This window comes from Rhinopithecus roxellana, chromosome 1 (assembly GCF_007565055.1).
Source record: "Rhinopithecus roxellana isolate Shanxi Qingling chromosome 1, ASM756505v1, whole genome shotgun sequence".
In the NCBI taxonomy this organism is placed as follows: Eukaryota; Metazoa; Chordata; class Mammalia; order Primates; family Cercopithecidae; genus Rhinopithecus; species Rhinopithecus roxellana.
The window spans coordinates 78018804-78031571 of NC_044549.1; the positions used below are offsets into that span (position 1 = coordinate 78018804).

At 38.4% G+C, this 12768-nt stretch overlaps 1 protein-coding gene across 2 annotated transcripts in view; it reads right to left on the reverse strand.

Annotated features, from left to right (window-relative positions):
* ERC2 (ELKS/RAB6-interacting/CAST family member 2) overlaps positions 1-12768 on the reverse strand; it is a 1016559-nt gene that overhangs the window by 670558 nt on the left and 333233 nt on the right. For both annotated transcript variants that reach the window (XR_004059350.1, XM_030938245.1), the window contains exon 6: positions 6076-6243. Coding sequence is in view for 1 of the 2 variants with exons in the window: in XM_030938245.1 (XP_030794105.1) it covers positions 6076-6243 (168 nt within the window). In the remaining variant the exon portion in view is untranslated. The remainder of the gene's footprint in view (positions 1-6075; positions 6244-12768) is intronic.

Genomic DNA, 12768 nt, shown 5'->3' on the forward strand with positions numbered 1-12768 from the left:
GAAGCTGAGGTGTGCAGATTGCTTCAACCCAGGAGTTCAAAACCAGCCTGGCCAACATGGCAAAACCCTGTCTCTACTAAAATATAAAAATTAGCTGGGTATGGTGTTGTGTGCCTATAATCCCAGTTAGTTGGAAGGCTGAGGCAGGAGAATTGTTTGAACCCAAGAGGAGGAGGTTGCAGTGAGCCAAGATCATGCCACTGCACTCCAGCCTGAGTGACAAAGCAAGACCCCGTTGCAAATAAATAAATAAATAAAACAAAGATTAAAAGAGACAAGTCATCTTCCTGACATGAAGAAAGCCCTGAGTCCACTGGGACTCTCATGGAAATCACTAGATTCCTGGTTAAAGGCATTTGGAGCTTGGGAACCCAGGCATTGTCATTTACCATTTATGACTCTGAGCAAGTTATACATCCTCTGAGCTTCTATTTCATCATCTTAAAAATAGGGGCAACAATACCAACTTCACAAGTCGTGAGTCAGTTTTAAAATATCACGTGGAAAACACTCAGCTGCATCTCCTGGAACTCAGCATAGCAGCCATAAGACACTCAGTAATAAAATTACATTTAAAAGGCTAAGACTATCAGCTCTTGAAATTATGGGTCTCCACCTTGTCCAGCACCTTGCACAGCATAGATGCCCAGTATTATCAGTATTATCAAATATTATCAAATGACACCTCACTGATTTAGACACATTGTGGGAAGGGTCTGCGTGACGTACCACCAACTAAAGCATTTCCAAGTCTATGCAGGAACTCCTAAAATAATGAAGCTAGTGGAACGCCTGCAACTCCATAAATATCATCTCTTTTCTCAAGGAGGAGAACCAAGTTGCTTGAGAGTGACCTCAAAGAGGATCAGCTTTAATCAAAAGATAGTCTTAATATTATTAGGGTAACCACCTTAGCAATATTAGCCTTCAATTATAAGAGATACAAATAGACACTTTGAACAGTTGCATATTTTAGTCTTCAAAGGAGCGAAACATCTATTTCTTTGTGTCTTCTTTCCTTCCTTATCTGCTTTTAAACAACAAAAGAAAGATCAAGATTCTGTGTGGAGTTATTAGTAACCAATGATAATGAAATCACTGGGAGTTTATGGTACCATAAATCAGTTCTCTAACATATATCCACGTGCCTAAAAGAATGTTTGCTCAGTGACAGCAGAAACCATATCTGGCACATAGTAAGCATTCAAAAAGTATGTGTTAAATGAAAAAATGCATGAAGCCCAGAGAGCAAAGATTATTAATGTGAAGTTCTTGGAAATGCTCTAGAGCATCTATAAACCACCTGAAATTATATACACTACTGCATGTGAGTATTAGTATGTATGTGCCCATGTGGATGTTTTTCTTTTTTGGTGGGGGGGTTTAATTGCATGAGATTCTCATCTGTATTGATTATATATATATATTTTTTATCATACTTTAAGTTCTAGGGTACATGTGGATAACGTGCAGGTTTGTTACATATGTATGCTTGTGCCATGTTGGTGTGCTGCACCCATCAACTCGTCAGCACCCAGTTGATTATATTTTTTAGAAGTTATGAACCCTTGCTTCACAGCTGCCACTACATTGCCCTTGTCTGCATAAACACAAAACCCCTGCACTCTTTGTTAATTAATGGGTTCTCAAGTGTTTACTCTTAGACAAGTACTATAGAATCCTTCTCTGGCTTATTTGGGACAGAAATTAGTATTATGTACCACTGTCATATAACCCATCTTGGAAAGCACATGCAAAAATGTTGCCTGGCAGTTTACAAATCACACTGAGTTGGAGAAAAGTACACTTGCCAGAAATTAGGAATAAATATATCCCTCTCGCTCGCTCTTTTTTTTTTTTTTTTTTTTTGAGATGGAGTCTTGCTCTGTCAGCCAGGTTGGAGTACAGTTGCATGATCTCAGCTCATGCTCATTGCAACCTCCGCCTCCCAGGTTCAAGTGATTCTTGTGCCTCAGCCTCCCAAGTAGCTGGGACTACAGGCATGTACCACCACGTCCGGCTAATTTTTGTATTATTAGTAGAGATGGGGTTTCACTATGTTGGTCACGCTGGTCTCAAACTCCTGACCCTAAGTGATCTCCCTGCCTCAGCCTCTCAAAGTGCTGGGATTACAGGTGTGACCCACCACACCCAGCCACAAATAAAAATCTTAATTTGGAGATAGAACAAAAGAGATGGTCACTTTCATAGTATCTTTATTTCTCCATATCATTCTAAGACATAAAAAAGTGACTCAATTGAAATATAAAAGTCCGAGGTCTGTAAATGCACATACCAAAAATTCAAAAGAGACCCACGAAGCTGATGACAGGAGTATTCAGGTGTGACCTGCCCAAACATCTCTGATAAACATAATATTAGTAATGATAATAATAACAGCAATGATGATACTATAATTTATAGCTGTAACCCTTGACTATAATCAAAGCACTTTTCACATATATGTATCAGGCTGATACAATGACTGCCATTTCATAGACTGAGACATGAAGGCTCAGAGAAGTTCAAGTCTTGTCCACGCCACACAGTTATTGAATAGGGAGGCTGAGGTATAGCCACACATCTCCCACGTCTAAATGCTGTGTTTTGTTCGACATTTTACCTTAGATCACAGAATAAATGTTAGGCCTTAATCCTTCCCAGTTTATGGATATGTTGTTAATTATTCACTGAAATCCAGAAAAATCAAGGTGCTAGAGAACTCCAATTCATTACTTTTTCTACTGCTGTGGAATTCATGTGTTGGTGGATGGGGTTAGTTGGTATGAAGGAAACATCAAGGGCAGTAGCAAAATAAGAAACTTGGCCTTAGAGTTCTTTGAAGCTATTTTAAAAAGTAAAATGTTATGTTAAGAGCTATGTGGTGTATCTCTCTGTGTATGTAATTATTATTCTATTGATTTATTGCACACATGTCAGAGTGTCTGGGCATTTGTACAAGTTCAAACAAACCAACCAAAGAGCCAAGCCACACAGCCGCAAACCAAGACAACTTGCCTCCTACCCCTCACCCCACCCTTCATTCTACCAACTCCCAAATGCAAATTCCCTGGTAGCAAAACCTTCCTTACAGAGATGAACCGTTAAGCCATGATGTCTGTCATTTATACTATGCTAAAAGAGCAGCCAAAGCCAGTTGATGGCACAGATATAGCAGGACTCTTCCCACTCTAAAGAGAGCCAGCCCCCTTCTGTTTTGGTGTGAGCTTTCAGCAATGACTCAGGAATCAAATTGCAGGGAGCTATCACTTGTAACCTCCTTTGAGGATGAGCATCATATCTTTTTTTTTTTTTTAACCTTTTATTTTAGGTTCACGGGTACATGTGTGGGTTTGTTATATAGGTAAATTGTGTTTCACAGGTTTGGTGTGCAGATTATTTCACAAAAATTTAAACTCAGATATTTCATTGTAGGGCATAAGGAAATACAACATATCTCATCTTCTGAGTACTCACCCACTAACGCACCACACAGTAGGCAGAAAAACTCTTATTTACCTCTGCTATCCCAAAGAGTGGGGAAATCACTTTAAAGTATTCTACCCTGCTGCCAAAAAATCTTCTGCTCATAATCCAACAATGAGAGCAATTTCAACCTAAATTGCTCCCCCTAAGAGACAGACGTATTAGGTAAGTTTCTCCTCTGTTTCCATATACAAAAAGATCTTATAAGAAAAAAAAAAGGCAAAAGAAAATTCCTCAGCCGTTTCCAGCTGATAAAATCAGTAATCTCATACTCCCAACTTCAAAGCAGAAGACTTAGAAAATCATCTCACTTTCTCTGCACATAGAGAATAATCTTTTTCTACTTCAAAGCACCATCTCTTTATTTGGTCATTTTAATTATTGAACGTGGGACAGAAGCTATCCACATAATGTCACCACTGTCATTTTCATGAAATATGTATAGGTCTAATTTGGAATACATTAATTTGAGAGAAGTTAAAATACAGGGAGGGGAATGAGAAAGGAAAGAGGCCAAGGAATAAAGCCTCCATCAGTATAAGATAGTGAGAGGAAAAGCCTTTCTGACCTGGCTCCTCATTTGTTTACTCTGGAGAGGAACCATCAAGAAACCTGACTGCGGGTTTGGGCAAGCAGACTGCCTTGCTTCTCAAATTTTCTCCTACCCAACAATACACAGCAACACAATTATACTAATTTTATCAGTAATGCTGGTATTATTGACAAAACATGGGTACAAGCAGTTGCTTTTTGAATAATACAGTGAAGAAAAATAGTGCTCTAGAACAGCTGTCAGCAAACTATCTTTCTCCATTTAGGGTACCACAGCCAGACAGAAGACTAGTTGGGCATTCCAATGCCCACTCAATCCTCTTCCCACAAAATCACAATGCCAGAAATTGGCAAACTTTCTGTAAAAAGCCAGACAGTAAATATTTTCAGCTTTGTGGGCCATACAATATCTATTGCAACTACTCAACTCTGCTGTTGTAGCACAAAAACAGCCAAAGACAACATGTAGATGAATGGGTATGGCTGTGTTCCAATAATACTTTATTTACAAAAGCAGGCACAGGGCCAGATCTGGCCCACAAGCCATAGTTTTGGTTGACCCCCATTTGAGACAAGTACTAGATGGCAGAAATGTTCTTTAGCTGTGCTGTGTAATACAGTAGCCACTAGCCACATGTAACTGTTGTACTTGATATGCGGCTAATGTGACTACAGAACTACATTTTAAATTTCACTAGATCTTAATTAATTTTAGTTTAAATAGCCACATGTGGCTACCATCTTAACACAACTCTAGATACTATTCACTGCTGCCTCCACAAAGGAGATAGAAGCCAACTTCCAATTTATAGTATAGATTATATGTTTGCCTTAAAAAATAAAATACCCATACCTTTGCATTCACAGTGGAACTATACACAACTGAAAATGGTATTTCTTAAATGTGAAACATCTACATCACTGAGGCCAAGGTGATTGTTTTGAATTGAAGTAATCAGGTAGCTGCCTATCAGTCAATGGTCAAAAGCATAGGGGCTGAGTCAGGTTCATGCTAAGACCTATCCAATCCAGAAAGTATTTTCTTCCTCCTCTAGACACTGTCCTGCACCTTGACTGAGAGCACAGACCTACTCAACAGTCCCATTAACTCCTAAGGCCAATCCAAACCTCCCCACAGATGCTAAAATACATACATGCAAAGACACAGCTTAAAGAGCCCAAGAGAGAGCATGCATGTTGATTAGAATGCCTTCTAAAGTAATGCACACAGCACAGTGCCTCAACACAAAATCAAGATTCACCACATTTGTCCCTATTGCCTGCTGCATCTGATAACTATTTTATTCACACAATAACTAGCTTGTGTTTTGCATTTCTTAGCAGACCCAAAGATGTAATCCAAGGAGGAAAAAGCAAGGAAATAGGATAGTAATATATTTTGGTTGTTCTTCTAAACATGAATAAGAGATAACAAACCAGTATTTCCTTTGAGAAATTCACACAATATTGACTTTCTTCAATGGGTAAAAGAAATTGAAAGATACTCCTTAGTAAATAAGAACCCTTTGGAAACATGGGTGCCAGAAGGGGAACCCATACAGATGGTGCACAGCAAAGCAAGACAGATGACATTTATTCCAGTTCTTTTATGATTTTTGATAAAATGCAATCATTCTAGATCCAAGCCCTTAACTGTAGTTACCAAATCTAAAATGCTCCGACGTATGAAAAAAAGAAATTTCAAGTGTGAACCAAACACCTTTGATGGCACAACTTGACGCAAACTGACAAGAGTCTAATTATACAGTCTTTATTTATCCTACTCAGTGTAAGACTTTTTTTTAATGCAAAAATATTCATGTGTTTGCTTACAGGGTGTTGCTACAACTTCACTTGCAGAGTTACACAATCTATACAATGCATCTCGTCTTTCTGAAAGCCCAACAAATATGAATTTCAAAATACATCTGGGCCCAAGGGTTTGGATAAAGGGTCTTCTGAGGAAAGTTGGTCAGGTAGGGCATTTTCTATCAATTCCATGTCTCTGCTGTCTAGAATCCTGAGACAGTGCCTTACCTCAGTCTGAAGGATGGCAGCCCTCTGTTCTTTGGCAGTAAGCGACTCTTTGAGCACTTCAATGTGTTGCTTGCAATCTGAATTTTGATTGCTAAGGGTTTCAAGCTTTGTTTGTAAGGCAAGAAGTTCTGACTCTTTCTTTGAAAGTTCCTGCTTCAGCTGATCAATCTGCAAAACAACAACAAAATTGCAAGAAATTAGAAATTGCTGCCCCTACCCTTTACATTGGACAACTACTGATTTCTTTCCATTTCAGCAGCCAGTGATCAATAATTCAACAAGGCAGGCCATGAATTTGCTTAAAAAAGATGGTGTTAGGAATCACACAGTCTTTAGGTTCTGGAGGAATATCTGTAAAGGTCACTAAGAGTATAGGAAATAGGAATGGAAAGGTCAGCAGACTGCCCTCCATCACACTGTGGACCAAATTTCACAATGGAATGAAGCCTTCCCAGTCAAACCTACTCACCTATGAAACCACCAAGACTATTACCACCATGGTCCTGAGGAGAGTCAACAGGGATCTAACATGGGTAATTAAACCAAGGCATAACTCCACAGTGCAAATAATCATTCAAGGGCAAGATTTGGCAAAAGAATCCTAAAAAACAAGTAAGCATTGGGGATCTTCTTTTTGCTTACATTAAATATTGAGAAGATACAAAAGAACATAAAATATACGTAAAGTATAAGGAAAAATTACCAAAAAAAATCCATCATTCAATTCACCAAAAAAGATCACTAGAATTACCCATGTCCCATCCCATTTCTATCTCCTCTCCCCATTTGGAAATAATTACCACCCCAAATTTTGTGTTTATTATTTCTTTGCTTATCTTTTAGGCTGATCATATATTTTTGTATTCATAAATACATACTATTTGGTTTTACATGTTTTAAAACTTTATTTGGGCTACAATTTTTTTTTCCACTTCGCTTTTTTTCCTACTCAATCTTATGTCCTGGAGATTAAATCACAACATTGCACATAGAGTTCATTCATTTTCACCGAAGTAGAGTATTCCATTGTAAGACTTCACCACAATTTATTTGCCCACTCTGCTGTTGATAGAAATTTGAGTTTGTTCTTAGCTTTTTGCTACTATAAACAGTGCTATTCTGAACATTCTTATACATATAACCTAGTTCACATAGCAATAATATTCTCAAATGCCTAAGATTTAAATTGCTGAACCACATAGCATATTCATCTTCAATTTCACTAGATAAAACAAAAATGTATGGCTCACACCTGTAATCCCAGCACTTTGGCAGGCCAAGGTGGGCAGATCACAAGGTCAGGAGTTCGAGACTAGCCTGACCAATATGGTGAAACCCCGTCTCCACTAAAAATACAAAAATTAGCCAGACATGGTGGCGGGCACCTGTATTCCCAGCTACTCGGGAGGCTGAGGCAGGAGAATCACTTGTACCCAGGAGGCAGAAGTTGCAGTGAGCCAAGATAGCGCCACCACACTCCAGCCTGGGTGATAGGGGGAACAAAAAAACAAAAATAAAAAAAAGTTTTCCAAAACAGTTCTATTAATTTACATGATCACAAGCACCTTGCAAGTATGCCAATCACTCCATCTCTTTACCAATAACTTATGTCACGGGTCTTTTACACTTTGGCCAATTTGATATGTGTTATGCAGGTAGATGATCTGCAGAGATTTTCTACCAATTCCTTCATTCCTTCCTACTTGTACACAAATGTTGCTCCTCACAACTAGAGCTGAAGTTTATTTACCCTCTTCTTGAACCTGGGCTGGACTGTGACTTCCTTCTGCCAACCAAATGCAGCAAAATAATCAGTACACCCGTTCTAGTCCTAGCCTACAGGGGGTCTGGCAGCTTCTGCTTCTACCCACTGGAAGCCAGCCACCATGGTCTGGAAGCTCAACCACCCTGTGACCACCATGGTGTGAGGAAGACCATACTAGACATACGGACAGGCCATGCAGAAAGACAGAGGCCTGTTGGTCATGGCGGCCCCTTTGTCTTGTTTCAGGCTTCAAAAGGAAGAATGTCAATGTTTCGTCATTATATTTTGTGTCTGCATTGGTTTTTTATAGACATTTTATTAGGCTTTGCATTATTACAACTATGCCAACAGTATTCTTTAATCATTAGTGAATGTTTAACATCACCAACCTTTTTTTTTGTATCTCATGGTTTATCATCATTTTTCAACTTTCATATGTTATTGTAATGAATCATATTAATGAAATTTTTAACCTTAATCTCCCCTGGCATTACTATGAAAAACTCCACTGAGTCATTATATATTTTTTATATGTTACTGTGTTCAGCTTACCAATATTTTGTAAGGATCTTTTATTTCTGTTTATGACTGAGATTGGTTTATAATTTTCCTATCCTATGCTGTCCTTATCAGGTTTTAATACCAATATAGCCCTCCAAATGAAGTAGGAAGTGTTCCTTCTTTTAATGTGTTTGGAAATGGTTTCTGTGAAATTGGAATTTTTTTTACACTAATGTTCATTAGAAATCACCAGCAAAACCATTCAGAGCTGCTATTTTTTTTTCCCAAAGAACATTACTTACTAATCTACTTTTAATGGCTATAGGAATATTCATGTTTCTAATTAGTTGAGTCAGTGTTGATACATTTTTTTCCCCAAAGAATTTTTTGTTTCATCTAAATTTTCACACTTATTTGCAGGAAATGTTTATAAAACCCACTTATCTTTGTATCAATAGTATTTATGATTATGTCTTCCTTTTCATTTCTAATATTCCACGTTATTAACCTCTCTTTTTTTTAAGTTTTATTTTAGCTTTAACCACTCTTTTTCCTGATGAATCTCAGTAGACGCATGTCAAGTGAAGTATTCTAATCAAGGAACCAATTTTGGCTATATTGACCATGCAATTACACTTTTATTTTCTGTTTCATTCAGGTCTGCTGCTTTTAAATGTTTCCTTCCTTCTACTTTCTTTGGGCTTATTCTATTTTCTTTTCCTAACTTTTTTTTTTTTTTTTTTTTTTTTTTTTTGAGACGGAGTCTCGCTCTGTCGCCCAGGCTAGAGTGCAGTGGCCGGATCTCAGCTCACTGCAAGCTCCACCTCCCGGGTTCACGCCATTCTCCTGCCTCAGCCTCCCGAGTAGCTGGGACTACAGGCGCCTGCCACCTCGCCCGGCTAGTTTTTTGTATTTTTTAGTAGAGACGGGGTTTCACCATGTTAGCCAGGATGGTCTCGATCTCCTGACCTTGTGATCCGCCCGTCTCGGCCTCCCAAAGTGCTGGGATTACAGGCTTGAGCCTCCGCGCCCAGCTCTTTTCCTAACTTTTTAAGATGGATGCTTATCATACTAATTTTCAGCCTTGTTTCATTCTTAAGATAATCCTTCAGACTATAAGGCTTGATTTGGTTATCTTTAAGTTTGCTTGGTTTCTTATAGTCTCTTGCTCTTTATTCATATTTTCAATCTCTTGTTTATTTAAACATATTAAACACACATTAATATTTCATAGTCTTTTTCCTATAATTCCAACTTTTGAAGTATTTGCTTTCTGATTCTGCTGTTTATTCTTTCTACTGGCTATCACTTATAGTGGCCTGTTTTCCTGCAGATGTTGTGATTTTTCTCCTTTTTTTGGTACTGTGTACTAGTTTTTTTTGGAACTTTATCTGGAAAAATACTTTAAGGCCTATTTGGTCCTTTAGAGAATTTGCCTCTGCCAATACCTGGGGACACTGCCAACCAAGAATGTAGCTGCTTTAAGCTATATTCTCTACCTGAAGTTTTTAGATCATCTTGCACAGCATACCCATGCAAGAGCCAGCTGTGGTTATGGATTCTGAGAACTAATTTTTTCATCTTTTACTTGGCTTAAAGCTTTAAAACAGAAAATTTTCCCTGGAGTCCCCTAGTCTAATTGTGAGGAGAGGGAATATGGTAAGGTTATTTTTAGTTTGCCTCTGCACTAGCAGTATAGCCATCTGAGATCCCAGCTTCATGTGGTGGTGGTAATAGGGTTTCTACTATCCCTTATCTTGAGTAGGCCCAGACTTCTGTCTCTTTTCTTCAATGTCCTTGTGGCTATGAAAACCAGAGCTCAAGTTCATCTATCTGAAAATTGCCAACAAGGATAAATAACCTGATATGGTTTGGCTGTGTCCCCACCCAAATCTCATCTTGAATTGTAGCTCCCATAATTCCCACATGTCCTGGGAGGTACCCAGTGGGAGGTAATTGAATCATGGGGGTGGGGTCAGTCTTTCCCATACTGTTCTCATGATAGTGAGTAAGTCTCATGAGATCTGAGGTTTTATAAAGAGCAGTTCCCCTGCATACGCTCTCCTGCCTGCTGCCATGTAAGACATGACTTTGCTCTTCATTCGCCTTCTGCCATGATTGTGAGGCCTCCCCAGCCATGTGGAACTGTGAGTTCATTAAACCTCTTTCCTTTATAAATTAGCCAGTCTTGGGTATATATGTCTTTATTAGAAGCATGAGAACAGACTAATACATAACCCATGCTCTACTTATCACACAAGCTTCCTGCTATGGCTTAGCTTTGACTCTTGAGGTTCTTTCTTACTCAAGAGCTCGTAAGTACATTTTAAAATATACGTTTAAAAATATATTTCATTCAACATTTTTTGTTGTTTTCAGCAAGAAAACTGACATAAACAATAACAAGCTACTGAAAATATCAGCTGAGCATGAACAGGAGTGAGACTCCCATGTTCAGAAGGGTTCAGGTTGCACAGCTTTGTAGAAAGGTTGATATGAATGGAAATCCCATTTGCAAGAAGTCAGACTATGTCAGGGAACAAACAAGCTTCATCCTGCTAGCCAAATCTAAAGGATTGGTAGTGGCTAAACAAAAAGCAGTCTTGAGAAGGATCCTAAGTATGCTTAAATATTCACTGGGAAAGAATCATGACTGTTTATCAATGTGCCCCAGGTATATGTGAGCAAGTGAGCACTGCTCAGATAGGTGCAGTATCTGAAACACATTATTTCTCTATAATTTAATGAATCATGAGTGTGTGGTCCTTTTTATGTGGAACAAAAGTAAGAAGTTCTCTCTCATACATAACAAGAATATAGTATAAATAAAAACAGGGAAAATCAGAATTAGGATTACCTAAAATGATAAAAGATATTAAAATCTGTTATGATCAGCACTCTTCTCAGGGGGGTATGGCCCCAAATCATGTCCAGTTGTAGCTGACAGCACAGTTTATAGTCGATTCCACATATGAAAGTGATTCATCTGAAATTAACGCTCAAAAACTTTCAACTCGACACACCTAAGCAAAGATGATATTTATAGTGAAAAAACTGATTTGTGCTAACTTCCACAAATACCACAGTAGAAAGCTAGTGTGGGGGTTGGGGTATTGAGAGGGAAAAAAGGAAATCAACTGGATATAGAGAATGGGGTTTAGTCAGAAGGAAGGGCATGGCAGGTTCTACATATACCTCCTTTAGTCAATAAAAATAGATTGATAATAATGAAACTATTTAAGTCTATAAATATTAAATAGGCAGTGGCTCTAAATAGCTTTCAGATATTGCTGCCATAAGGTAAATTTTAAATAAATATTTATGCAGACAATAACAGAAAAAAGCTTTTCTAAAGGGAACATAGTCACAAGGTAAAAAAAATCATATTCTCCCATAAAAATATGCCTTTTGCTTCTTTTACAGCCATAAATTCCATAAAAATGGAAAGTGATGCAATCGAACATACATGAGAACTGAGGCCAAGAAAGGTCTGTCTCTGTGATGGCCAGAAGAAAAGCCAATCGGAATTACATCACATGCTTTATATGAAGTCCATGTGGACATCAGGCACACTTCATCCGGTCTGAAAATTCTTCCCCCACTTAACGTCTGTGACACAAACTACACCCTGAAAAAAAACACTCTGCCAAGGAAAACAGCTTCTTTTTCACTGCAGATATGGCCCTCATGTCTAGAAAGTGATAGGCTTACTATCATGCAGTTTGGGTTAGGAGGTTTGTAATCCATCAGAGTATAAGAAAATGTGTTATAAATTCAGAATAAAGGAGGAGATCTAACACAGCAGATCAGCGTCTCTGGCAAACACGGGAAACAGAGGGAGTAGCTAATATAGAATACTGGAATGAGTAGATGAAAAATGTGTTAGACTAGGAACAAAGCCTTGTACAGAAAGGAAATGCCATTATTCTTTCCCTACCAGAAAAACAATTATGTATTTGGTATGTTCCATTCTCCGAGGCTTAATGGAGCTCCTGAAAGTAATTCATGCTTTCCATGGCCTCTGAGATTCAGCTCTCACAGTTTGATTCCTCTAACCCTTCAGTGTTGGGGTAGGAATTGGAGTTTCCAACAGATGAGAGTTACACATCTGAGATCTCCCAGAGGCTCAGTTCTCAGAGACAATGTTCATGCCAAAGGACTTGCAAGATGCCAGGATTTCTACCCTGGCTGACTATGTTTTGTATTCCTGCCTTTGCACAAGTTGAGTTTTGCAACCCACCTTCTACCTTTCCAAAATGTAACATCATGTTTTTTCTATGATGTCATGTTTGTAAAAGCAATTCAGGCATTCACTGATACTTAATTTAATCACAGAGCTTTCAAGAGACCCTACCAGTTCCAACTGCCTGCTCTGGATCAAGATGGAATTGCACACTCTTCCACGTGCCTATTTAAAATACTTTCTT